The 27,878-nt window shown below is 26.2% G+C and overlaps 7 protein-coding genes across 21 annotated transcripts; 4 read left to right on the forward strand and 3 right to left on the reverse strand.

Annotated features, from left to right (window-relative positions):
* Positions 1-179: 179 nt before the first annotated feature.
* On the forward strand, positions 180-11,361 carry LOC122711547. 5 transcript variants are annotated; one of them, XM_043930427.1, is made up of 15 exons: positions 180-1,562; positions 1,804-1,952; positions 2,063-2,223; positions 2,692-2,765; positions 2,845-2,954; positions 3,037-3,251; positions 3,344-3,452; positions 3,671-3,765; positions 3,843-3,906; positions 4,343-4,421; positions 4,581-4,808; positions 4,927-5,080; positions 5,169-5,397; positions 6,258-6,327; positions 11,190-11,361. In XM_043930427.1, the coding sequence occupies exons 3-15, from the start codon at positions 2,081-2,083 to the stop codon at positions 11,252-11,254; spliced, it is 1,635 nt and encodes a 544-aa protein (XP_043786362.1). In that variant the 5' UTR covers positions 180-1,562; positions 1,804-1,952; positions 2,063-2,080; the 3' UTR covers positions 11,255-11,361. The 5 variants fall into 5 exon arrangements, 4 of the variants coding, with proteins under 4 accessions (XP_043786362.1, XP_043786364.1, XP_043786361.1 ...); XM_043930426.1 differs by lacking the exon at positions 11,190-11,361 and having other exon boundaries at positions 202-1,562; positions 6,258-7,571; XM_043930428.1 differs by lacking the exon at positions 11,190-11,361 and having other exon boundaries at positions 208-1,562; positions 4,975-5,080; positions 6,258-7,571.
* LOC122711548 (GPI transamidase component PIG-S) lies at positions 7,100-17,474 on the reverse strand. 5 transcript variants are annotated; one of them, XM_043930432.1, is made up of 10 exons: positions 17,275-17,470; positions 17,104-17,190; positions 9,561-9,623; positions 9,292-9,480; positions 8,972-9,190; positions 8,727-8,915; positions 8,523-8,661; positions 8,281-8,428; positions 7,801-8,147; positions 7,100-7,711 (listed from the first exon to the last, which is right to left on the reverse strand). In XM_043930432.1, the coding sequence occupies exons 2-10, from the start codon at positions 17,150-17,152 to the stop codon at positions 7,609-7,611; spliced, it is 1,446 nt and encodes a 481-aa protein (XP_043786367.1). In that variant the 5' UTR covers positions 17,153-17,190; positions 17,275-17,470; the 3' UTR covers positions 7,100-7,608. The 5 variants fall into 5 exon arrangements, with proteins under 5 accessions (XP_043786367.1, XP_043786365.1, XP_043786368.1 ...); XM_043930430.1 differs by having other exon boundaries at positions 9,561-9,791; XM_043930433.1 differs by lacking the exon at positions 9,292-9,480 and having other exon boundaries at positions 9,561-9,791; positions 17,275-17,474.
* Positions 10,263-16,935, forward strand: LOC122711546 (protein I'm not dead yet). 2 transcript variants are annotated; one of them, XM_043930423.1, is made up of 10 exons: positions 10,263-11,413; positions 13,121-13,202; positions 13,723-13,840; positions 14,023-14,294; positions 14,946-15,060; positions 15,165-15,223; positions 15,298-15,423; positions 15,557-15,886; positions 16,078-16,456; positions 16,550-16,935. In XM_043930423.1, the coding sequence occupies exons 2-10, from the start codon at positions 13,150-13,152 to the stop codon at positions 16,799-16,801; spliced, it is 1,704 nt and encodes a 567-aa protein (XP_043786358.1). In that variant the 5' UTR covers positions 10,263-11,413; positions 13,121-13,149; the 3' UTR covers positions 16,802-16,935. The 2 variants fall into 2 exon arrangements, with proteins under 2 accessions (XP_043786358.1, XP_043786359.1); XM_043930424.1 differs by lacking the exon at positions 10,263-11,413 and having other exon boundaries at positions 13,187-13,202; positions 13,727-13,840; positions 16,550-16,930.
* A 199-nt stretch (positions 17,475-17,673) lies between the features above and the next one.
* Positions 17,674-22,041, forward strand: LOC122711415 (protein Dr1). 3 transcript variants are annotated; one of them, XM_043930174.1, is made up of 2 exons: positions 17,674-17,734; positions 21,353-22,041. In XM_043930174.1, exon 2 carries the CDS (start codon positions 21,359-21,361, stop codon positions 21,860-21,862), a length of 504 nt encoding a protein of 167 aa, XP_043786109.1. In that variant the 5' UTR covers positions 17,674-17,734; positions 21,353-21,358; the 3' UTR covers positions 21,863-22,041. The 3 variants fall into 3 exon arrangements, with proteins under 3 accessions (XP_043786109.1, XP_043786110.1, XP_043786111.1); XM_043930175.1 differs by lacking the exon at positions 17,674-17,734 and adding an exon at positions 20,243-20,334; XM_043930176.1 differs by lacking the exon at positions 17,674-17,734 and adding an exon at positions 21,054-21,111.
* Positions 17,771-20,905, reverse strand: LOC122711414 (mast/stem cell growth factor receptor Kit-like). The gene is made up of 8 exons (XM_043930173.1): positions 20,535-20,905; positions 20,222-20,453; positions 19,968-20,131; positions 19,660-19,891; positions 19,348-19,524; positions 18,849-19,272; positions 18,518-18,777; positions 17,771-18,439 (listed from the first exon to the last, which is right to left on the reverse strand). Exons 1-8 carry the CDS (start codon positions 20,762-20,764, stop codon positions 17,960-17,962), a joined length of 2,199 nt encoding a protein of 732 aa, XP_043786108.1. The 5' UTR covers positions 20,765-20,905; the 3' UTR covers positions 17,771-17,959.
* Positions 22,042-22,079: 38 nt separating the features above from the next.
* LOC122711431 (protein SMG9) lies at positions 22,080-24,203 on the reverse strand. Of its 3 annotated transcripts, none has more exons than XM_043930216.1 (9): positions 24,083-24,203; positions 23,817-24,003; positions 23,691-23,737; positions 23,424-23,493; positions 23,046-23,342; positions 22,826-22,970; positions 22,586-22,706; positions 22,379-22,490; positions 22,080-22,280 (listed from the first exon to the last, which is right to left on the reverse strand). In XM_043930216.1, exons 2-9 carry the CDS (start codon positions 23,978-23,980, stop codon positions 22,202-22,204), a joined length of 1,035 nt encoding a protein of 344 aa, XP_043786151.1. In that variant the 5' UTR covers positions 23,981-24,003; positions 24,083-24,203; the 3' UTR covers positions 22,080-22,201. The 3 variants fall into 3 exon arrangements, with proteins under 3 accessions (XP_043786151.1, XP_043786149.1, XP_043786148.1); XM_043930214.1 differs by having other exon boundaries at positions 23,424-23,502; XM_043930213.1 differs by having other exon boundaries at positions 23,424-23,613.
* Positions 24,204-24,721: 518 nt separating this feature from the next.
* LOC122711458 (exocyst complex component 8) lies at positions 24,722-27,831 on the forward strand. 2 transcript variants are annotated; one of them, XM_043930258.1, is made up of 8 exons: positions 24,722-24,935; positions 25,015-25,376; positions 25,466-25,768; positions 25,858-26,005; positions 26,085-26,594; positions 26,686-26,816; positions 26,956-27,372; positions 27,455-27,831. In XM_043930258.1, the coding sequence occupies exons 1-8, from the start codon at positions 24,881-24,883 to the stop codon at positions 27,656-27,658; spliced, it is 2,130 nt and encodes a 709-aa protein (XP_043786193.1). In that variant the 5' UTR covers positions 24,722-24,880; the 3' UTR covers positions 27,659-27,831. The 2 variants fall into 2 exon arrangements, with proteins under 2 accessions (XP_043786193.1, XP_043786194.1); XM_043930259.1 differs by having other exon boundaries at positions 24,723-24,939.
* The last annotated feature ends 47 nt before the right edge of the window (positions 27,832-27,878 follow it).

The raw sequence follows: 27,878 nt of genomic DNA on the forward strand, positions 1-27,878 counted from the left end.
AACAAATGATAATGTTTTTTTAAGTATATTTTTTGATTTTGTAAAAATAAATAATATACATAAAAAGTATAAAAATTATTGAAAAATATTCATTCACATTGAAGAAAACTTTCTTATTCTGGTTGAATCATTTTTCTATAGTAAAATTCTTCATATCAAGCATAGTAAAGAATCAGTTTTATAAATTATTTCTTATTCTCTACATGAATCTGTGTAAATAAAATGAATGAAAATGAACTAGAAAGAAATTATTAAAGGTATATTTATAACATATTTACAGTGAATGTGATCTTTTTTAGAAAAAAGAAAAATGAAATATATACGTAAAATGAAATGTACGTAAGTAACATGTGTAACATAAATCAATGACGTCAATAATTTCCTAAAGTGAATTTTTTAATCTTAAGCTTGATGACGAATTATTAAAAAAAACTTGTTTTTGATCATACTATTATTGTGTTTTTATTATTATTCGATTATTATGTTGAAGTATAGTGAAAAGTAAGATTTATATTAGAATATGATTTGCAATAAAAACATTCGGAATATTGTAAGTTAAAAACAAAATAAAAGAAAATTCTTGGATAAATTGCCATGGCGATGACAGTGATAGTGAGACCAAACCTCTACGAACTTCGCTGTGTGTGACATCACTCTTCATTGTTGGAGGTTTACGTCATTCTCGAGTCTGGTCCTAAGTCGGTGCGCGCGACCTACAGTAGTATATACACGCGTACAGCTAGTGGCGGGAAGTGATAGAGACGAAAAAGGCAAAAAACATAAATTATTATTGTAATTAAGTGAAACATATTAAACGTTTCGTTTTTCATTAAAATAAAATCATTATTTGCCTATAGTGACTTCTTTTTTTGAATCAAAAATTGGAAATTATTAAACTTATAAGTAAGAAAAGGAGAAAGGTGCCGATGGAATGGAGTGAGGGTAACTAATTGTAAGAAGAATAGAGAGGAAAGGGTGAAAGAAAAAGGAAAGAAGGTGCACGAGATAGAAAAGGAACATGATATGAAGCGCGACGTTTAACAGTGGTAGCGCTGATTTGTGATTTCATCAACGATTACTGATTTCGAGGGAACTTAATCTGAATCGAGTGTAGTGCTTTCGAACTGTAGAGTATTTTTCGCGCGGTAATAAAATTACGCGCGATATCACTGATATCAAAAGAATGTTCACGAGTATGTAATTTATTTGTGATTTGTTCACAGCAGTGCCTCTTTGACGACGCTCTTACATTTTAAATATAACGATGTATAAATAAGTATGAGCAATAGCGGGAGTGTACTATCAGATCTCTCATTGTTGATTTTTCCAGAGAATCTGAGTTTGATTACCGCGTTTTTTTATTCAGATTTGAGACTTATAAATGAATGCACATGAAATGCAGTCGAAATCAATGTTTTTCCCTTTGAAGTTTACCACATATGTTTTTTATGCGTGGGCATGCAGCACCGAACTATCATCAAGGTTAGTGTGCCTGACAGGTTCTCCATCGCCTTGCAAACTTACGCTAGTTCTCAATGGGTAGCAGTGAATAGCTGCAGTAGGTAATTAAATAGTGTACTTTAACGTGTATATTTATTAATAATAAAAATAACATTGTAAATGTTTCGAATATATACATTGTTATCATAATGATTACGATTTTCTTTATATTTATATCTCTGTTTACAAAGATGTAAAACAAATATGAATATTTTTCTCTCTATTCACTATATAATTTATAATTATGACATACTATATAAGAAAGAAAATAAAAAAAATAATAATAATCTTTCTTTTAAATAGGAAAATTCAAAATTCTCTTCTGTTGAATGATTAAGAGATAAATATATCAAATAGGCATAGATTCTTTGCCTAATTCATATTATTTTGTACAATGAAATCTTTCTGTATATCTGTTCAAGTTTATATCAACAGATATCGACAAAATCTATGTAAGTATAATTAACAAAAATATATTTATTATATCTTAATAATAACTTTAATATAAAAATTATACTTTGAACTAAAAAATTTCACTAATGAAAGTATAATTTTATTTCAGGGAAAAAAAACATACGTAATGTTGTCACTTGTATATTGGATACACATACACAAAGAGTGGCGACTTACTAAAAATTATCTGATTATTGGTCCTCATGCTTATATAATGCTCCAAGAATTTTATATTTTTATCATTGAATTGGCACGTTTGTGCAAAAAAAGGTAATGTAAATATTTTCTTTTAACTTATTGTTGCTTTATTTATTATGCAACAAAAGTGAATAAATATGTTACAGGCTTAAAATAATAAACAATTGGTTGTAATTAATGAAAGAAATAGTTTTTCAAAATGCAGCGTAACATGCTTTTCCTTGTTGCAAAAGGATTTGATACTTGGAAGTATGTTTAGCAGTACAATATTACATTAAGTTAATTGGTAATAAAATGATTTTAATATTACCACACTCTAACCAAAATCAATTCAACTTTTATCTATTATTTATTATTTATGAAATTAACAACTTCTAAATAGTTGGATGTATATAAAAAATGAATATATATATATATTGAATCCTCTTGCAAATCAGATAAAGATTGATATGTTCGCAGTTTGAGTGTGATAATACTGCTTTAAATCATAAACTGTTAGTCTTATGAAATTATGACTAATTTATGTACATCTTATTTCAGAACAGCCGCTTCTATGAATGCTACTCATTTGTTACACTGTGATGGAAAAGATATTAACAATAAAAGTGCTTCAAGTAAGTATATTTTAAACATGTACATTTTTCCACATATTAGCATATATCAATATATATATTATAGTATTTATTTTTGCAGGTAGAATGGCATGTGAGGTATTTCTGGGTGGATCTTGTAATCCAACCACATGGAGATCAGAAATAGCGATACCAACTTTACAAAAACTCGGAATTACTTATTACAATCCCGTATGTAACTATCGATATACGTTTTATCTTGATTTATCTGTTGTTAATAATTATTGATATAATTATAAATAATGTATTTCAGCAAGTATCACAATGGGGACCAGAATTGATAGCGCAAGAATATGAAGCAAAACAAACGGCGAAAGTATTACTGTTTGTAATCGATAATCAAACACGCAATAGTGCAGGCATCATTGAAGCAGCTCAGTTGGCAGCTACGCGCCGCGAATCTTTAATTCTTGTTATTTATCCATATCGTCAAGGTCAAACGATACTTGGCGAAACTGTATCTACTCAGTAAGTCCATTCTTTTTGATTCCGTTTATTTTTTGATCCTATAAATTAATGTTAATAACTATCAACTTATACAACAAACATTAATTCTTTAGAGAATATTGTGACCTGATGAATGGTTTGCTAGTACTTCAATATCTAATGGAGAAACAGAGGATACCAATATTCGAAAGTGTATCTGTTGCACTGAATTGTACATCTAAGGTATATATATACATATATCATTTTCAGAGAATGTGATTTACAATTAGTGATTAATTGATTTCTGAATTTTCCATGTAATATATATATTTCATTATATATTTCATATTATATATAATATAAAATAGAATTAAGATATAGATGATTGTTGTATGTGATATTTCATGAGTAAAATTGTTTTTAATTATTATTATTATTTATAAATCCTTTACTTTCACTAGGTGCTACGTGAGGAAATTAATGTGCAAGATCTGCATTCCGAAGATGGCATTAGACCAATTAAAATATCATTCAATCAAAATGGAATAGATTTAGTGTAAGAGTTTTTTTGTTGAAACTATATATATTTATGTAAATAAAATAGTATTAAATACTCAATTTTAATTTTATTAGTATACTCAGAGAGATTTTCAAGTCTATGGATATAAGTGACAGCGGAAGTGTAAACTTAGAAGAAGTAAGTTTAGCTATAATAATGTAAAATTATGATCTGTAATAAGCAATTTTTCTTGTTTAAAATAAGCAATTCGTTTTTTTTCTTTTTCTCGTTTTTATATTTTTTCTCCAAAGAAATGAAAGCAAGAAGTGATAAATCTTATTTCTATTCGGAATTGCTTAATGATAGAGTGAGAAAGCACGTTATTTTATTGTTTTTTTGAAAAATAATATTTATTGAGTTTATTATTTTATAATTTAAGTTTATCTCAATTTCCTTATTTCATTTGAAAACAAAATCAAGTTGAATAATATACTTAATCCATAATAAACAATTAGTCAATTTTGAATAAATTGCTTATTTCGAAATAAAACTATACAATTTATATAAAAAAATATAGATTACATAAAAAAGCACATATATTTTGTACATTTAGTTTGCATTTTTGATTTTGTAGGCTTGGATAGCATTACAATCGAGTGTTAAGTGCAATGTATCATCAATGCCGGAACTTCTTAGTATCGTGAACAAATCTGGTAATAAATTTTTATATTTATAATGAAACTCGATTATATATATTCATACATGCTATTATTTATATATTCAATCATACACATATTTATCACATATGATAGCAATGAAAACGGAAAATATTGGTTTGGCTATATTTTCTTTATTTGTTTTTATGTTTTCAGAAACTTATAGGTCATTGATAGATGATGGATTTTTGACCAAAAGGGATCCAACAGAATTGCGAATAAACTTTGAACAGTTTTGTGCCTTAGCTACTGAATCATCGTGGAGGATGAAAAGCAACGGCGTCTCTTGTGAAAGTGAGATACCTTCAATTTGGAGTATATTATGTAGGAAGGCAACGAAATTTCTTCGCAGAGCTATCGTGCAACCTTTTAATCGTTTCTTAGGTATTTCTTATTCTCAAAAATTTCCCACGACCTGTAGTAGTGTTTGTATTGTTAGCGTGTATGAACTAGCAAACAGGTTGTTAGAGACGTTCGTGCCTCGATTAATTGTTCACGAAAGCGTTCGAGCAGTCGAGTGTACGATTCGTTCGACCGTTCAACTTTTTAGATTGGACCAATTTCTTCGTGCCAGAATCCGAGAAGAGAGACTTGTACATTGGAGTAATCGGTAAAGATCAATTTTGGTTAGAAACAACCGCCATACCCTCGATCGAGTGAGCATTCGAGATGTAACGTTCTTTCAATTATTGCCATTTCGACAATATCGTTGTAAGTTTACATGTAAATTATTTATCATTTTAGATCTATTGGATTATCTTTATATCGATCAAGCCTGAATGAGTACAATGTAAGAGTGTTGCCACAAGAATTGCAGAGAATGAAAAATTCGCAGTTAATATTATTAATTGTACCGCAACATTCACGTGGTATCACTATAATGGCATTGGCAGCTCACCTCATTGGATTACGCGCAAAATTAGTCCTATGCGTTCAAATGCTTCCCGAAGACTGCGTAGTTTCTGGTGAAAAGGTGAATATTTTTGTATGTTTTATATGAGATATCTCTAAGAAATTAATTAACAAGATTTAACAGATAATCCTAAAAACAATTTTCAAGCAACTTTTTCCTTTGTAAATTTTCATTTTGATTGATTTTGTTTTAAGTTATTAATGAAAAATACTGCATAAAGTGCATAAAACTTTATTATATAGAATAGCATTCGTATGTGTTACCATATGTAAATCTCTGAATTTGAAAAAACAATCGAAGCAACTATAGTTGGGTAAAAAAGTATTATCCTTCAAAACAATTCATAATAATTGATTTCAATGAAATTTATAGCATATAATTGACAAGTTTACAAAATATAGTTTTTAAATTTTCATTAAAAGTTCAGATAAAAAAGTTGAAAAAAATGTTCTTCAATATTTCGATAATTTATAATTTTTGGAAAAATTCTTTTACTATTATCTAATAAACTAATTTATAAAAAAAAAAAAACTCAAATCATTAAATCCAATTGTAAAGAAATTATTATGTGTACCAATACTTTTTTGACCACTATATTAGATATATTGAACTTGACGATTAATTGATAGTTACAACGTTATTATCAAAACGCAATAGCTATAATGTTTTTCGTTAATAATTTATTAACAAAGTCGAAAATGCACAAAGAAAAATATTACTTAAAATGAAACTGTCTTAGAAATTATCAGTTAAGCTTTATCGATTAATTTCTGGAACAGTATAAATACCATATTTTATATAGATATATATTATCACATATTAAAAAAATATACAAAAATATTTTTCGTTCATATTTCTTGATTTTTTTCATTAAAAAAAATTCTATATATATTGTTATATAAAGTAACCTTTTTTTTTAGCTAACTGAACAAGCCATAAAAGACTACAATCGGGGAAGAATGTACCTGTCGGACTATGCGTCGCGCGAAGGTGTACCTGTTTTTCAGAATATCGTAGATGCTTTGCAACATGCGATACAACTAGTTCAACATCTCTGATTTTCTTCTTATTCCGATTCTTCTTTCTTTTTTCTTTTTGATTTTACACTCAACCCCTTCCGTCCTTTCCTCACTCCTATTTCTTCTTCATCTATGACTTCTATCTATTTTTTTATTATTATATTTTTTTTTTTTTTTTTTTTTNTATTTTTTTTTTTTTTTTTTTTTTGATATGAGTAAATGTTTCAATTCACCGATTAATTTATTTTTACTGTTAGCAATAATGTTCAACTACTAATCGAACGAATGAAAAATAAAATTGTGTTTGTTTCCGATTAGATTCCAATTAGATAAAGAATGTGGTATTAAATCCACAATAAATATGGTGTTTTACATGAATTTAAGAGTATATTAGATGAAAAAAGGAATAGTATTATCTCGATCTGTTAGAATTACGAAATATTTCATATAACGGATCGTTCCATTTTCATGAAGTTGCTCGTATCGAGTCGGCTACAGTAAAGTAATTTGAATTTCAGTGAAATTTCTTATAGTAGTTGAACATAGATTTTATAGTGATTCAATTCAATAATTTTGTAACCATTTGGTAACTGGTTGAGGATTGATATACGTGTATTGTATATAGATTATTAGCTGTTTCTAACGATCTAATGATAATTAATTTGAAATTTATTAAAAAAGAATGCATGAGAATGCGTGGAAGAAATTTGATAGGCAAAATGTGTGGATAAAAGACGCGTACCTGTGAATAAATAAAAATTTTATTTAGCTACTTTGTATTATATCATATGCTGTGACGTGTAATACGGTTTATCCGTGAATAACAGAAATTATGAAAAAATTATATTTCTAGAATTTAATCTATGTACGACAAAGATGCAGGACAAACAAATTTAGCTATATGTAAAATATCTTAAACTTATTTGATATTCGTTAGAACAATTTAAACTGCTCGACGCATTCTCTTCTCTTTTTCCTTTTCTTCTTTTTAATCTTTTAATCACTTAATCTTCTTCCTCTATTTTTCATTCACTCATTCATTTTACACTTTCTGCTGTTTTTATAACTTAATCAATATTTTCTTTGTACAATAAAAAAAATTGTTTTTATTTGTAATATTCGTTTCATCCAAATAAGATAATGTAACGTTTCGAAATTCGAAAATAAGAAAAAGAAATCGGAAAATTGATAAAAAACATTATTGTGAAAAATTTACAATTTTTATTTATTATAGTCTTGTGGAATCTTTCTTCTATGGATTATTTTTTCGAACAAAATAATAACGATAAATACTTTTTAAAGAAAGCAAGACTGGTACCATAGTTGGCAAAAATAAAGGTGTATATACAGCATATCTGAAATCAAAGAAAAAGAAATAAAATGAAAAAAACAATGAAGATTAGGATACTATGATGAATATTTCGTATGAATAAAGATATATTACTTTTGATCTGCAGGAAAATACAACAAAGCAAAAAGTGTTGGATCGGAAAATGCTGCTTCTGCGGTAATGAATGCTTCTTTGCTCAATAAGAAACCTGTAGCTAGATCACCCTGTGTTAATTGTTGAGCTGATTTTTCCACTAAACTCAAGGCTGTTTTTATTCTATTTCCTACAATATCTGTGATCACAATGTTACCAATTTCTTGAAGAAGTCGAGCAAGTGATTGCAAAGTCAATTTTGCTGATGTTAATTGCTCAATCGTGCGTACACGTAGCAATGCATCAACTTCCCAATTATGTAGTTTCAATCCTGGTAAAGGAACAATGGTAACACCATTCAAAAATTTCTAAAAAATTAAATTATGAAACTATCAAAAATCATGATTTTTTGTATCATTATTTACTTATATCATTACGTCATAGATAAATCAGTAATAAAAAATAAAAGAAACCTATAAAAATAGAGAAAGCAATAATTACCGGCTCAGGAATACCTAAGAGAAGTTTCAATTGCGTAAGAAATGTTCCAACAACGATAGTCTGTTCAGGAACAATGGTAACTAATTCATCAGATTTCACAGTCATACAAGTTTCCACGGGTGGATTGATTAATATTACACCACCCCACCTGTTCCAGGAAAAAATGACAAACACAATATTGTCAATAAAAGCAAAAAATCGTTTTATTTGCAAGATTTTCGAAATGATGAATTATGCATTACCTTGGAGAAAAAAATGCTTCAACGTTAGCGTTAATTTTTGATCGATGACCAGAACGTGTGTAAATATATAATGGAGCATTATCGCAAGGAACAACATAGATGACGAAATTAATAGTTGATCGAAGACTAACTTGCGAGGCTAAAAGAAATTTATCATTTATGTTTTATTTTTCATAAATAACTAAGTGAAATGAAGATACGAACCTAGTTTTTTTTCCAAAGGTGTGATTAGTTGTGGCAAAACATCTTCCGATAATGCAAAGTGTCTACCTAACGGACTACTATCAGGTACACGTTTCGGAGTCACATCCAAAGGTAATAAATACAACCACTGCGATTTAACCGAAAAATTACTCAAAATTGAAACCTCATCAAGAAAGGGTTCGACATATTCTAAAATCAAAAAATTAATCTCACACGGAGAATAGAGAAATTTTTTTCTTACCCACCTTCAACCATCTCGCGAAGATTCCAATCAATCTTCAATTTCTCTGGATCAGGATTAACGACAGTGATCAATATATCATACGCCGGACTAGTCGGAAATCTTCTTCTATTCTCCTCATCTAAACTATAAAGGGTTGGTTCAGTGAGTGCATTTCTTGTTAAAGCCAATGACTTTTCGTGCAACATCCATTCCGATAATATTTGTATCAAAGTGGAAGAAGCTGAAATAAAAACGATATCGATACGAAATTGCAATCATGGAGGAGATTAAGGATTGTAAGAAAGCAATGATATTTTAAAAGATACTTAATTGGCTGCTTACTGGTTTCAGTAGAAAAATAAATAGTTCTTTTCGAACCAACAAGAACTGCATTATTCAAGTTAGTTGTTTCAAAGAGTAAAAGTTGTCCTACATCAACATCAAAAGTAGATGCTATCTTCTCTAATTGATGATGCGTAAATGCGAAAGTATTGGATATTACACGATAAATGATCTCTATTTGACAGATACCTGTGAGAGATATCATGGATAAATGAAGAGAGAAGAAAAGAAAGATGAAAAATATGAAAACACAATTTTAAATTACTCACTGGCATTTTTGAAAGCTTCTTTTATATCATGAACCAATAATTCAGCACGATCTCGGGAAAGAGCTAGAACGATAAGTTTTGTTTTAATGTTGATTTCTAAGTTGGAAAGTTGCTCAATTCCATCATAAGGAAGCGGTACACGCGGAACTGCAGTAGTATGCCACCAAAGAGGAACTCCGATGCCCAATAATATTACAGCAAAGGATATACTCGCGTAAACTCTATATTTTTCTGGAAATTACAATAAGCTATAGTTAAAAAAAAGAAAAAAAAAAAAAAAGGAATTAAAAATAATGTTCAATTTTGTATTTACAGTTTGATATATAACTTATAATAATTATAAGTTATTGGCGATTTCAAATAAAAAACAGTTGTTGATGTAAGCATCGAACTTGAACGACTACGCTAGGTCAATGGTAATCGAATGTTCTCCGATTATGGTTACTAACGCTAAATTACATCATCACGTATATAGTATCTATGTATATCACGTACAGGATACAAAACGTGCAGTGAATTTGAAATTTTCTATTCAATTCTTTTTTTTTCTTTTGGTCATTTCCTTTCAAATGAAAATCAAAAGAAGAAGATGATAAATTTTTTAGCTGAGACAGAAAAATGATTAAATTAATTAAATTAATTGCAATTTACTCAATTTTAAATATCATTCACATTTATTTAATTATAAATACCCAATTCATTTGAAAAGAAATGATTATTTAATGATTATTTAGTAATTTATTAAATATATCCAATATTCGCTATATTATATATAATATATAATATATATATAACAATATTTCAAAACAATATTCTGTTATGACATCTGTTCAATTAGAATTTCGGTTGCGAAGAAACATGATAAGAATTTCATTCTCGGTCATCATATCGTGCATGATCTTTTCATAACTTAGAAAAACATAAATTTTTCTTCTTATATATATTTCTTCATCAATTTTTTATGAAGTAAGATAACTAACGATAGAAAATAGGGAGAATGTATTTCGTAATACTATTATGGATGGTTACATTTTCTACAACTATGTTTACCGGTCTATTTGAACCATAAGATGCGTCACGTAATAAACACGAGGACGAGTGATAGCATGAGCGGGATTAATTACTGGAGGGATTAAATTGATTCAAACGCCGCGCGTTTATTATACTGAAATGCGTATCTTGTATTCAAATCTCGAATTTAAATTATTTTTACCAAATTGATAATAATTATAAACTCTCATTATTTTGTTTATTCGGATGAATATTTTGTAATGTAATATATAATATTTCCTATATCAAGATAATACGAAATTAAAAATTTTCAATTATTATTTTTTGTTTTTTTAAAGATTAATATTTGTACAATGATTGCAAAAGCGATAAAAGTAAGGGAAAAAATTGAATTAATTTATTTTTAATTTTAATGTAATACATTGTCACGTTGATTTGCATTTTATAAATTATTTCTTATTCATGATCACTGGCACATTTGTTATTTGCAATCTCATATATCTAAAAAATTTAAACTTAATTTTATTTTTATCTTAATGCTCATTCGATTTTAGTCAAAATTTCATGTCGAATTCAAATCGCAAAGTATACATCTTAAACTGTGAATGAAAATTACAGAAAGAAAAAGAAAGAAGAAGGGAAAAGAAATTGATCGATTCGAAATCCGAATTCCACGTGGGTGATTGGTAAGTTTACGTTTGCAAGTAAACCTGCAATAAGAACATCGACGTACCAAGGACGAGAGACGGGGAACGATACCGTTTGTCACGAGTTGTTACTTCGTTGAGTTGACTTACCAGTCGTTGGAGAACCAACCAAGTAGGCAGAGGACAAACCACGAGGTAAGTAACAAATAAAAAGCATCAATATCTAAAAATGGGTAGGAGGTAGAAGAAAAAGAAGGAGGAAGAGAACGAGAAATTAGTAGCAATAACAGTGGCAGTAAAAAAAGAAGAAAGAAGGAGAAAAAAGAAATAAGAAGCAGAAGCGACCGCCGAGCAAGAGAAAGAAATCTAAAGGAGAGGGGTGATAGTTTAATCGCCAGTGGTCCGATTATGCGTGCCTAAGCGAAACCGAGCAGTGGTATAAAAGTTCGTGCAACGATCAAGAACTCGATTTGGAAGTCTCTTGGTGAGATCCATTCTTGAAACAGTATATACAAAAATATGCACGGGAGGCAATGATCATCCAACGATATACCGTACAACTTGTAATACGATGGTTCAAAATCCAGTATGCAAAGCGTTTATTCAGATATACGATATCGATTTAATCGATTCCGATCAGTATTATACTAGTACAATGCAATACTTAATTCGAATACTTAACTTCGAATCTTCCAAATAATTGATATTCGATATTCGTTGATAGAATTATCAATACGATTATTTGTTTAAAATATAAAATAGGATATAAAATAGCACCATAAAATAGAATTCCATAATATTCAAATAACTTTAAAACAAATGTTAGAAATTTTGTTTTTTCGCGGTTTATAATTTTATTTCGATTAGGATTTCATGATATCGATATATCGGTATAAGTTCGATATATTGATTGTTTTAAAATCGAATGTACTTATATCGTTGAGTTTATTACCAATTCGATGTCAGACAAAACGTAAGCTTTGTAACCAACACGATAAAAAGGCGATCTCGAATATTCTGGTGGCAATATAAGGGTATATGTACAAAGAATTGAATGTACGGATCAATTCATATCATATTCAATTCGAATATGATATAACATATGTTATTTCGTACGCAAAAATTCGATATAGAAATAGAAGCACAAAAATATTATACCGGTTCATCGATATCATATAAAACTATCGATAAAAGTATTCTTTTTTCTCGAAATCACTATTTTTAATTCAAAAAAACATACAAAAAAAAAAAGATTACGATTATTGTATTGAAAAAGTAATTTTGTTAATGTGATTTTCGATTTTCAAAAAGAACGCAACAGCATGTAATTACTTCATTAAAATATAAGCAAAATAAATTATAAAACAATAGAAAATTAAATCTGTTTAAAAACGCAAACATGTATATATAATGCAGAACAATTAGTAGCAATTAAAATATAAGGAAAAACTTGAATACAATTATGAAAATAGTAAAATGGTCGACAGGGTTAGATGACCCATTGTGCAAGACCTTCGAGGTCAATCTCGTTCAGTGTCACTTAGTGAAATTATTTAGCTGTAATCCGAGCACACGATACAAATGGGACCAGAAAGGAGGACAAAGGTAACAGGCAAAGAATAATAAGTTGCGCAATTCTTTGTATCATCGTGTGCCAATTCTATCATAAAAAATACATACTTAATTTCGATTGCCAATCTAACAGATATCTAATGTTATATTAGTCAATAATAAGGAATAAATGTTGGAATACTGAAACACAATTATCGTTCGATCATTATTTCAAATTAGCGATTATTGTATGATACGTCATGACATAAATCAATGTTCTTTGCAACGTTTTTTTTTTCCTGGATAAAAAATTACTCGTACAGAAGTATATATCTCACTTTTTTTTTTTAGGTACATGGCTTTTGACTAGACAAAAAACAATGGCTACACTATCTATTGATAATCCAATAACTACAGATTCTACGAACAGGAGGTACATATCTTTTTATATTGTAATTAAAGTTTACGTAAAAAAATAAAGAAATGTATAGAAATTATATACTGATTGATTCATAGTTAATTTAATGAACTATTTATCTATGAGTTTTAATATATAAAAATGATTATAATAATTATTATATTGCGGATGTATTTAAAATTTGAATGTATAAAAACAAAAAGTATATAACATGCAAAAAGACATAAGATATTTAGAATATTACACATTTATAATATTTGAAGAATAAAGCAAATTCTATTTGAGCTCTATTTTTTTAGTCATATTCATGAAAATTTGACTTTACATAAAAATACATAATTTAATAATAATTAAAGAATAATATATGACTTTGTGATAAAATATAGATCAATTAATATCAATCGTCATATTTTTTTTTTATTTATATTTTTTTTCTTTATTTTTTTCCTTTTTATTATTTCCAATTTTCCCTTCATCTTTATTCATTCATCAATGTATTCTTGATGTTTATTTTTGATTGATATGATTGTTTCAGAAAGACCGACAATTGTGGTAAACTGTTGATACAATTTCTTTTAATTTATTGGAAATCGTTTGTAATCATATTATGGCCACTGATTCTATTGCCCATTGTTATCATTGAAACTACCGAGGTTCGTTCTTCTTTTTTCGAATCTTCTTTCAATTCTCTTTTTTTTTTAAATTTGTTTTTACGTTATTCATTACATTTAGCATTTTTTTTTCACTTTTTCATTTGATTATTATACGTATAATGTACATCTATTCATTATCGTACATTATAATACGAAAAGGATTATGTATCGATTGGATGCAGGTAAAAGCGATGCGATGTCTATACGTGATTGGTTTGATGGCAATGTTCTGGATGACCGAAGTACTTCCTTTACCAATCACAGGTTTAATTCCTATTTTTCTTTACCCACTGATGGGCATAATGAGCACTGGTGACACTTGTATGTGTTATATGAATGATACTACAATGATGTTTATTGGCAGTATGGTGATTGCGATCGTTATTGAAAATTCTGGTCTACATATACGTATCGCACTATTGATCATTAAATTGATTGGTTGCAGTCATCGAAGGTAATTTAAAATGACTGACATAGTCTAAATGTTTTCAATAATCTTTCATTTAGTCTTTAAATCTTATCATACTATCAATTTTTCTTATATATTTGTATATATAAAATAGTAATAATAATAATATTATATATATATAATAAATATATATATATATATATGTTTTATTATATATCTTGTAATCTATTATCGTTATCTGTTGTTAATATAAATGGACAAAAGATGAAAAATAATTTGAAAATATAAAATAAATTTTTTCATTTCAAAATTTGTTTTCGAAAAAATTGAATTTGAAAATTCATCAATTACACGATTATATTTATTATATAATATAAGTAAATATTTTGATAGTATATATTCAAATTTGATTTTCTTTAAAAATTTTATTTTACATTTTATGTTTATTTTTATATGTTACATAAGAGAGAAATAGCCAATTTTAATTATATTTGAAAATTTTTCAAACTTGTTTTATTCGAAAACGAAGTTTAAAATAAAAAAATTTTATTCTATATTTTCGAATTATTTTTTCACATAAAATCACTTCTGATTATACTAGTTGTAAAATATTATTACCATATATATATCAAAATAAAATGTACATTATTTATAATATCATATGTATTACACTTTTATAAGCTATATCATTTTTAGATTAACATTGGGATTGTTTTGCGTAACTATGTTTTTATCTATGTGGATTTCAAATACTGCTGCCACTACTATGATGTTACCTATTGTCGAAATTGTTCTCTTAGAACTTGAAGCAGTAAGCGTTATTCCAATTTCTAAATATTTAATATTAATTTGATTCTCTATCATTAAATTCTTTTTCAAATTGATTTTATATATTTTTTATCTTTTAATTTTCAGCAAGGTTTGGGTGATATGTTCATACGAGAAGAAAATAATTGCGAAGAAAGTATAGAATCGTGCGTAATCATTTTATCAATTTTTCAAAGTTCTTCGTTAATGAACATTAATTAATTTATCTTTATTATTACAGATCAAAGAAACCAACACATATTACTATGACTTATTATCTTGTGACAGCATATGCTTCTAGTCTTGGAGGTGTGGGCACATTAGTCGGAACTGGCACCAATTTAACATTAAAAGGATTCTTTGAAAAGTAAGTGCTCTCTGATAAAAGATCCATTATTAATTTATCACCGATTTATCAATCGATCGTTCACAGACTATCAAGTACAATGTATTAAGTACAATGAGAAAGCAAGAGAAACAATCGTTCCTTCATGTCGCAGACGGTTCCCAAACAGTTCTGGCATTAGCCTAACATCGTGGATGCTTTATTCAGTCCCACCAATGCTTCTAATGGGATTCCTCACGTGGCTTTGGCTTCAAGTTATGTACATGGGAATGTTTAGACCAGGAAGCAAAGATGCAAAAGCTATTAATATTGGCAAACAGGGAGAAAAAGTTGCAACAACTGTAATCGAAAAAAGATACAAAGAACTCGGCCCGATTACGTGGCACGAATTCTCTGTTGGTCTCCTCTTCCTTGTAGTTGTACTACTATGGTTCTTCCGAAATCCTGGATTTGTACAGGGTTGGCCAACTTACATTACCGATTTGTATGTATAGCTTTTTTTTTTTCTTAATTATTGTTGTTATTGTTATTCTTTAAATCTTTCTTTTTTTTATATCTTTATATACTTTTGTTTGTCTGCTTTTCATCATTCTTATAGCCTTTTGCTACATAATAGTATTTTATTATAAAAATGTATTTCAACGACATATGCGCGAACAACCTAGTTCTTTATAGACACGTTAAAGATTCAACGGCAGCCGCTGGTGTTACTCTTCTTTTCTTCATATTACCATCTAAATTGGATTTCCTTCGATCATTCGACGCGGATCCTGTTAATCGTCCAACCAAACCATCGCCTGGCATGATTACTTGGAAAATGATTAATACGAAGATGCATTGGAGTTTGATTTTAGTTTTGGGTGGTGGATTTGCCATCTCAGCTGGAAGTACCACTTCCAACCTTTCTTCTATTTTAGGAAATGCTTTAACTATTTTGAAATCAATAAATCCATTTGCGATATTATTTATTGTCTGCCTATTTGCAGAAACTATCACAGAATTGACATCTAATGTTGCAATTGCAAATATTATTTTACCTGTTTTGGCAGAAATGGTAAGAAATTTCAGTTAATAAATTTCTTTTTTCTAGTCATTAATTTATTTTTCAATTACATCTAATTTATTATATATTTATATGTTGTTTCAGTGTATTGCTTTACGAATACATCCACTATATTTGATGCTGCCAGCCTCTTTATGTTGTTCTTTTTCATTTCATCTACCAGTAGGCACTCCACCAAATACAATTGCTATTACAGCAGGTCATATAAAAACTAGAGATTTCGCAATTGCTGGAATAGGACCTAGCATTATAACGCTTCTTGTAACAATATTTGCATTTTCCACTTGGGGCACCTACATCTTTAATTTATCTGAATTTCCTGATTGGGCAACTTAAAATTATTTCAGTGTTTCATTATTGTGTTTAGTACATCATTATCACTCAATGTTTTTAATAAATATCAAACTTCATAATCATATACATATATATTCTATTTTCCATTTTATTCCATATATTCCATTTTATATAGACTTATAAAAAAAAATGCAATAAATATTAAACTTATTATATTGTCGAAAAATATAATAACATTATTATATAATAGTCTTCAATTAATACAATTAACGAGAACAAAATTTTTTTAACAATACAGAAAGGTTATTATTAAAAAAACATAGAAGTCCAATAAATTAACTTACCATCTATAGTCGTATTGTAACCTATAGTGTCCATTATTTCTTCATTCATATTGTATTCACTTTATTTCGTTTTATTAATATTCATCACTAAAAAAATACAAATTATATTAATGTATATAATGTGTGTATATAAATTTTATGATTAAACAATACCAAAAAAACTTAACCAACCAGAAATTATATATAATTATGTTAATATTTTATATAATAAAAAAAATTTATTTCGCATTGCCATATTTTAATATAAACACATCTTTGTAATAAATGAACACTAATTCGCAGTCATATACTTAAAAATAGAACAAATTATAAAATATACTGAAAATTATTCCTTTTCTTCACAAATTTATCTTTCTTACGATCATTTTCATAAAAATTCCTTTATATACTGTTTATAAATTTGTCCGGAAGAGGGCACATACTATCTATAAATATTACTTATCTGTGAATTATATTAACTAGAAGGTTTGTTTTCATAAAACGAAAAGTTAATAAAAAAAATAATTTTTTATTGAATCAAATATTTTTTTTTTTTTTATTTTTCTAACTCAAAATATTAATTAACAGTGAAAAATATATCTTTTAACCACGCAGTTATTTTTATTATATTTGATTTATTTCTTTACTCTTGGTATGTATGTAACTTAATTTAATATTTTGACAATATCAAATAATACAATTTATATTATTTTATCGAAATCTTATATATTATTGAAATCATTTTTTTAAATTCATAAATATTTATTTATTAATATCCTGTTTGAAAATTCGATTTACATTGATATCCATGTGATTTTTCTTAACCTTTTTTATATTTAAACATATATTTTTTGTTTTTTAAAATAAATCTCTTCTTTTAAATGTTTTTTAACGAATAAATGCAATCGAAATTATTTTGAATAAAAGTTTTATCTGAAAGTGATAATGCATAACAAGGATTAGATATTGTCAAAAAAGTATTATCTAAAGATGCAATTAAAATTTGTAATTTAGAAAGCAGTTGTGTAAAATTTGGTCTGTTCTGAGGTTCTGTAGTCCAACAAGAATGCATTAACTTATAAATACTTGAAGGAACATTATCTGGTTGTTCCAAACGACCATTTTTATGAACAATATAATGTAATAAATGATCATCTTGTATATTAGAATAAGGAAAACCACCTAATGTACTAATTTCCCAAAGTACTATCCCAAAAGACCATACGTCACTTTTTGAAGAGAAAGCTCTATTATATAAAGCTTCAGGAGACATCCATCTTATTGGAAGATGATGTGTTTTTTCTTCTGTATTTTTTATTACATATACACCATTTCTTGAAAGCCCAAAATCAGAAATCTAAATATTATTATTAGATTTTGTTAAAACTTTTCATCTTTAAAAAAAAATTTCATATAATATTAAGTATTAGATTACCTTCACAGTTAAATCTTCAGTAAGGAGAATATTTCTTGCTGCAAGATCTCGATGAGTAATTCCTTTAGCTTCCAAATGTTCCATACCCATAGCAATTTCCTTAGCAAATTTTAAAAATTGATGTCCTTCCATTTTACCAATCCAACTTTCATTTTCATTTTTTGCTTTTTCTTTATAATTTTTAGTAATATTTACATATTGTTTAGATCTATAACTATTTGTTTTGTTTAATATAGTGGAACATATATTAGTATATAAAGCTAAAAATTAAGATTATATTAAAATTTTTAAATTTATAGTAAATAAATTTATAATTTAATAAATCATTTACTTTTTGAAACATAAGCTTCACATAAATCTTGTAAAATATTTTGATCATGATAAATGATTTTTTTATTTTGTTGATTGCTTTTTTGTTGATTATGTAAGTAAGTTAATAAATCTCCACCTTTCATATATTCAAGCAAAATGCATATAGGATTATTAGGTTTAATGCAATAACCTATGAGGCTTACTAAATGAGGATGATTTCCAGCTATTATCATTATTTCAATTTCTTGAATAAATTGTTGACGTGTTTCAGAATCAATAGATAGATCTATTTGTTGAGACATTTTTACTGCAACTAAACTATTATTTTTATCATTCAAACGACCAAGATATACTTTTCCAAATTGTCCAATACCCAATTTACGTATTAATTTTACACTTTCAAATGATTCTTTTAACTTATTTGTCTCTTCTATATGTTTTTCCTAAAAATCATTTTAATTAATATAAATTGTATAATATAATAGTTATTCATAATACACATAAAATTATCTTTTTACTTTAGATTCATGTTTGATATACAAAATATTATGCTGAAGTATTGTTTCTGTCCATTTGCATTTTGAAATTGTACATACTTTTTGCTTCATCATAAAAAAATTATAATTATGATATAATATAAAACTTAAAATTCCAATTAGAATACAACTGATTATTACTCCAATCAATATAAACCACTGAAAAATATAATTTGAAAAAATAATGAAAAATATTTTATTATTACACATTATTTTATATTATATAATTTTTGTTAATAATTTACGATATTGTTAATAATTACGAATTATATAATAATTATGATTGTAATTTACAATTTTAATATTTGATGATATGAAATATATAATAAAAGTTCCTTCTGGTCCAAAACATCCATAATTATTGACAGCACTAACTATTATTTTATAACCATTTTTAACTTGTATATTTTGATTGTTAATTTTTAAATCATATAAAAACATAGTTTTATTTACAGGTACCTGTCCTATTTTTGTTATATTATAAACAGGTAACCCTTTCCTTGATATGAAAAGAGGAATACCTATCCTATGAAATAATATATAAATGTTGAATAAAATCAAATATCAATTATATTTAAAGTTTTTTTAACTTTTAAATATACTTGATTATATAAAATTGAATATTGGATGTATTAAAAGTTGTACTCCAATTTATAACCATTTGATTTCCTCTTTGAGATATATTTACTTTTGGAATTGGTAGTGTTTTTTTAGCATTGATACAATTACATGAATTATTTATGCATTTAGGAACTGTATATAAAACCTATAGAATTTAAAAATTTTTTATTAATTTTATAGAATATATACATAAATATAATATATACATATTTATCATTGTGTATCAGTAACTTACTTCAGGAATATCTATCATATATTTTGTTCTTGGATTAGCAAGAACTTGTACTTTGTAAGAACAATCAGGTTTTATATATAGATCTGGTATATCATCTAAGTTACTGTATTCAGGTAATAATACATTAAATTTTTTGTCTTGTTCTTGTTTTAATATATAAAAAAGTGATCCTTCTGAACATTTTATGATGCTTGTTTTTTCTTCTATTGATGGTATGCCTGTGATTATAATACTATCATATACAAATATAGTACAAAATAAATTAGCAATAAATTGATTAAATTTTCTCTTATATTCATTAATGAATATTTACCTATAAGAAGAAGGTTGCCTAAAAGTACTTGGTGGTAACCAAGATATATTCAATTTTAAAAATTTATATGCATCTCGTTTTTCTATATATTTTGGATCTTTTAAAACTTCCACGCTTAAATTCCGCACAGTACCAACATATTCGCTCGTGCTTGTTACATATTTTCCATCACATAAGTAGAACAAAATGAGTATACCATATATCAATATAAATTGAATTCTTACTAACATTTCATTTTCTAATTATAACAGATTTGATAATAAATAATTACACTATTGCTCTATATTCAATCATAAAATCAAATGATATAAAATAATATATAAAATTTTCGCTATTTTTACAAAACGAAACAAACATATATTATCCGTAAACTCTTTATCTGATAATATTTTTCTTAGAAAGAGTATATAAAATTTTCAAGTATATGATAAAATGATAAGCTTTTAATATTTAAAATTAGAGATATGTATATATTAACAGTTCGAATTATTTAAAATATATATTGAAAAAAATAAATTTTCAAAAATATATCAAAATATGAAAGAAAAAAATAGAATTTTGAATTGAGTTGAAATATGTAAATTTTTTTTTCTTTTTTTTATGAATTACAATAATAGTTAATATAATAAATAGTTAATATATTGTATAATATATAATATAATATAATTATGATAAATTGAATAATTCGATAAAAATTAAAGAAATCAAAAAAAATAATAAGAATTAAAAATAATTAATAGCTTATAAATTTTTTATCAAAAAAATAAATAAAATAAATAATAATTAAATAAATAAATAATTTTTTTTGAATATTGCAGAAAAATATGGCCTCGGCTACTATATCACCAACCGAAGACGATGAATTAACTTTACCTCGTGCATCGATCAATAAAATGATCAAGGAAATTTTACCACATGTACGTGTAGCGAATGAATCCCGAGAATTAATATTAAATTGTTGTACAGAATTTATTCACTTACTTTCTTCTGAAGCAAATGAAATTTGTAATCAACAACAGAAGAAAACTATAAATGCTGAACATGTTCTTCAAGCACTCGAAAAACTTGGATTTGGAGATTATAGTGCTGAAGCGGAGGCAGTTTTGCGAGATTGCAAGGCTGTCGCAGCTAAACGAAGACGTCAAAGCACTAGATTAGAAAATTTGGGAATTCCAGAAGAAGAACTTCTTAGACAGCAGCAAGAATTATTTGCAAAGGCAAGAGAAGAACAAGCAGTAGCAGAACAACAGCAATGGCAACAATTACAAGCAGTTGCACAAATGGCTTCAATGCAACAAGTCGATAGTGAACAAGAAGATTACTCGTAAAAGTTTATAATTTTGTATTGATGTATTTAATCGATTCATTGACAACAAATAAGAGATAATTGTTTTCATTTTAGCAAATTTAAAATAATTGCAACAATATATCACTTTAATTTTTCTTTGATTTATTCATTACATATTATTACTTATACATAACATATACATAACTTTCAAAAATGCCAGCTTTCATATTTCTATGATTTTAAAATCTTATTGTGAATTTAAATAAGTAACAAAACATTATGATTTTTTTATATAGAATACCTAAAATTATTTGATACATAATGTACGTATATTTTTTTGCAGAAATAGTGTATAATACATATATATTATTATTAGAAATTATGGCATTAATCTTCCATACTCAGAAGAAAGATGACTTTTTTTAATCGCTTCCATTACTTTTGAAACGTAATGGTACCTAGATAATTCAATTATAAAGCGATTATTATGATTGTATGTTATATCATTATAACATACAATGAAGAAAAATTAATTTTTTTAATTTATTGCACTTACCAATTTTTTTCTGTTAAAGTAGATGGTGTCATTGAATTTCTGTTAACACCATGTATTTTTGTTTTTAGCTTTTCTATTAGTTTTTTCCCGTTTTGACGCATTGTAAATTCTTCTACAATTAAAAAAAAAAATTTAATCAAGACAAGCTTTAAAACATTTTCAATGTTTGAGTGAAAGTAAAATAAATAGAATAATGAAATACTGTACCTTCATTTGTAATACGAGGTATAAAAAACAAATTTAATCCTGCCTCCATAGAATGATTACTCATATCCAAACCACTATGAATTTGTAATCTAGAACTGGAGAATAATTTAGTATAAAATTCCTGCAAGTATAAATAAATAAACATCAGTGTAACTTTTCAAATTAATCATTTATTATTATTTTTAATATAAAAACTACATGTTTTAAAAACATATTAAAACTATATGTATTATATATTACCTTTACTTTTTCTATATTATGAGGAGTGAAATCTTGTAATTCAGCTTTATTATGTAAAAATACAATGTGTGGATAATATTCAACATAATCTTGGTCCATATTACTAGTTGAAGATGGTTTTAACATTTCTGCAGTTTGTAAAAATCTATGAAATATAATAAGTTTTAATTCTCACAAAAATTTATAACAAAGTATTATTATAAAATTATGCTCATTATACCTAACTAAATTTGGATCTACGAACCAATCTTGTACAAATATAATAACATGACAAACTGAAAAAAGAAATGCTGCAAACTGTGAAGATTGTAACTCTAAATTAGTTTCTATATTTATAAAATCTGTTGTAGGCTTTTTTTGATCATAACTTGTTGAATAATCTATTGTAGATCCAGACAATATAGGTTGTGTATCTAAATATATTACCCGATTTTTTGTTACAAAAAAGTCAATACCAATAGTACAATTTGCACCACTTTCATGATGTGATGTATCTTGAATTGGAAAAATACCAGTCCTATAATAATAAAAAAATGAAACAGAAATGATTTTCTTTAAAAATATAATATTTGCTTAAAGTTTTTGAAATAATACTGACGCAATGTTACATGTTAAAAGAGACATTATAGTTGATTTTCCTACACCTTGAGCTCCTAAACATCCTACAACTAAAAAATCTTGTTGATCATACAAGAATTCAAGAGGATATTCACAAAGTTGCATATTTTCATCCATAAATTTTACACAACTTGTCATTTCAAGACAAGTTGGTAATACAGTACGAATAGCTACAAATTATAAATCTATTAATATCATTGTATTAAAAATTGATATTTAAAATTTAAAATAAAAAGAAAATACTCACGATCTTGTATTTTTGATGAAACATTGGAAGATGCATCACCTTCTTTTCTGTAATTTAATGATATTATAATTTAAAAGTTCAAATATAGTTTAAATTTTTTTTATGCAAGAAATTATTTGTAAGTACTTGTTACCACCATTACGTTGATTTGGAGACACAGCTCTGTTTTCACCTTCTCTGGTTTTCAGTATAAATGTTGGGCGATCTATAACTTTAATTGTGCCTCTGCTATCGCTGTCTTTCACGTCTGAATCTTTAGAATTAATTGGTATCATTTTTTGTATATTCATTGCTTCCAATAATATTTCATTCTCTAAAATATTTATATAATAAATATTTTGATTATTAAAATTAAAAACAATTTTTATAAACAAAATTTATTAAGTACATACCTTTCTTTTAATTATTTATCCGTAAAAATTGTTTAGATTAAATTATTTATGTTTTCGACATAAATAATACATATATAGGTTATACAACTTTGATATTAAAGCTCAAAATAATAATTATTATAATAATATATTGTTATAAGAAATATTCAACGTATATATTATTTTAATAAAATAAATTAAAATTATATATATCTTTTCTTTTAATTATATTTTTTCATAAAATAAGACTAATAATTATGCGATCTATTATATCTCTTTTCATAAACAAATATAAATTTTTATATTAAATCAATAATATTAAATATAAAAGGAAGTTATTAAAAGAAATTATCATTAAAAAAAAAAAATAAAATTTATTATATTTAGAAATTCTCAAAATGAAATTTTTTTAGAAATATTATATTATTTACATTAAATATTATAGAATATTTTAAAAAAAATTTATATGATTAATATAATTACGGAAGAAACTATAATAAATAAAATATAACAATTTGAAATTTTCATTCTATAATATCATCGATATATTTTTTCATCTAGTAATTGTTACTATACAAAGTTTCAAGACTATATACTACATGACATTAAGAATAATATTTTTGTTGTCATTTGTGAGATATATCAAATTCATTATATGCATATGATTGCATTAGAATAAACGTATTTGAATGATTACAATTAATAAATATTTATACGAATATTGCTTATAAAAGGAAATTGAACATAATAAAGAATTGATTTAATCTTTTTTATTAATATATAAATGAATTTATTTAGGTCATAGCAAATATTTTTATAATGGCTAACAGTTTAGCAAAAGTTTTTGCAACTGAAGATTTTAATCCTGAAAAATGTAGGTAAATACTTATAAATTTTTGTTTATAAAACTTTAGAATTTATAAAACATAAAATAACATTTGTTTTGCTTATAGTTGTAAAAGAACTTAGCGCACAATGTGTTGGAGCAGATGAATTAAGACAACAAAGAGCTAAAATTCAAGAACTTGCAAATAATACTTCTGCACAATTAAAACGTAATGTTTATCAAAACTATATGCAATTTATAGAAACTGCCAAGGAAATTTCACATTTAGAAAGTGAAATGTACCAGTTATCTCAATTACTCAGTGAACAACGTTCATTGTTAAGTACATTAGGATCTACCAGAACTACTGGTGTTACTTTTGAAGATTTATCTGAATCCCAATTAGAAAATATTAATAATTCTACTACTAAAGAAGAAGAACAAAAACAAAAATTAATGCAATTACTTGAAAATGTAGAAGGTGCTATGGTAAGTTATTAAATTGTCATTTTTCTAGATTTGTAAATCAATAATAATAAATGAAAAATATTCATAATAATTGTCTTTTAATTTCATAGAGTTTAGCAGAAATACCTGGTCGTATATGTTTACATGAAGGATCTTTGTTAGAATTAGATCCATTAGAGGGGACTCCATTAAAAAGAGTTCATGCATATTTATTTACTGATATTCTAATGATTGCTTCTTGGTTAGCAAATGGAAATAGAAGAGGACCACCAAAATATAAAATGCAAGCTGTTTATAATCTTGAAAGTTTGGCAATTGTTAATGTCAGAGATCTTGGAACAGTAAAATTAGCATTCAAACTTTTAGCATTCTCTGATACTAGGGTATTTCAATGTGCAACTGCAACAAGTAAAGTTAGTATATTCAAAATAAATAATATTCATAAAAAATATTTTGAAAAAAATTGATTATGAAAAGATATAAATTATAATATATTTTTTAGAAAGAATGGTTAGATAAATGTGAACAAGCAAAAAGAATGAAATTGATTGAAGATAATCCAAATAAGACATCCGAAAATAATAAATGTTCAAAAGAAGAGAAAATAACGATGCCTTCTCGATCGATGTCACTCGATTCGAACACTCTCGGTATGAACGATAATTCAATAAAATTTGTATAATTAAATTAAATTAAATTTCATTCATTTTCTTAGTTATTCTTTTATAGGTATAGATGATGAAGATACAGAATATCATGAACCACCACCAGAATGGATATTAGAAGTGGCAGAAGATTTAGATTCTTGCATAGCACAACGTCATTTTGAGGAAGCTTATAGTCTTTTAGAAAAAGCAAAAACTTATTTAAAAGATGTACAAATAACACCACTTTTATTAGAAATCCAGTTAAAGGTAAATGATAGAGGAAAATCATTAATTGAAGTTTTAACAAAAGAACTTGAATTAAGTGCAGAAGCGAAATCTTTGCAAGGTGGTGGTTTAAGAAGTGCGCGTCGCGTAGTAAAACTATTGATACAATTAAATAGAAATGCTCAAGCCTGTCAATTATATTTGCGGCTATGTAGTGCTATGTTAAAAGCACGTTTAAAACGAGTTAAAAAAGAAGGAACTATTGCACCTTATGTAAAGCAACTTAGTGCAATTGCTTTTAGTAATATCGTTGAAATCACAAAAGAATTCTTAAAACTTTTCCCACAGTCAACAAATTGTTCATCTGGTAAGTTACAAATAAAAAAATCATGAATGAATGTTATGATTTGAAATCAAATCGTTTTTTTTAATTTTCTCCATTTTATATATATAATTAGGTTTGGTACTTTGGTGTAGTCAAGAAGTAAAATATTTAACAACACATTTAACTAAGCAACTTTTTATTCCACAAGTGTCTCTAAGCACTTTAGTAGAATGTATTGTTTGTGTTCGAAGTCACTGCGATCAGGTACGGTAATGATACGGCATTAATATTAATTTTTATTTTATATATATTATTATTAAAATAACAATTTTTTATAAATCATAATAATATATTTTCAAAAAATATAATTTTGTATATCTGTATTATACATTTTATCTTATAGTTAATGCAATTAGGAATGGATTTTCGTTATCAATTGGATGGTCAACTCAGATCCCCATTAGCAAAAGCTATACAAGATACGGGTGAAAAATACATTGATACTGTGAAAGAATATATAGCAAAAGATACGTGGCGGCCAACTAATTTAGAAAGTTACAAAAATATTCAAAAATTTCTATTAGAATTTGATGATTTTGGAATAACTGTTCCATCATCTTATATAACAAATGATTGTTGGATTGCATTAACTGATAATACTTTAACTTTTTCAAAAATTTATGTAAGTCTACTAGAAGATTGTCTTAGCGTTGCTACACCTGAATTAATGGCAATAATAGATTCAGTTTTAATATCAGTTATGCGAATTCAAGTGCAACATATAATAGTATCACTTACAAATCCAAGATTAAAGCAAGAGGTAATTAATTGCCTTTTTTTTTATATTATGTTTTTTCATAACCATATTTAAATAAATATTTATTTCTTTAATGTTTCTTTAGAAACAATTGGTGCATGATAATGCTTCATATATCCGAGATATTTTAATTATGCGGGGATTAGAATTGTATAAATCAACAACAAATCAAGTTTTTAAGAAATTGTTAGCTTTAAAAGAGCAAATTGTATTTGATTCGTCTCCAAGTAAACCAAAACCTGCTCCTAGGACTTCTGTACCTAAGTATTCTACCACAGAATATATTTAAAATTTATATTAAAATAAATATTTAAAACAAAATATAAATATACACATACATAGAAATATAAAAAACTGTTTGCAAAGGAAGTAATAGAATGTTTCACAATGTGCTATTTGTATTATACTGTATATATATAAGTTAATTTGAATTTTTTAATAAATACATATATTGCATTTCAATATTTTTCTGTTTCTATCACAGGCACATAATATTAATACATACATAA

The sequence above is a fragment of the Apis laboriosa genome, unplaced genomic scaffold (genome assembly GCF_014066325.1).
Source record: "Apis laboriosa isolate Shangri-la unplaced genomic scaffold, ASM1406632v1 scaffold170_cov151, whole genome shotgun sequence".
Lineage (NCBI taxonomy): Eukaryota > Metazoa > Arthropoda > Insecta > Hymenoptera > Apidae > Apis > Apis laboriosa.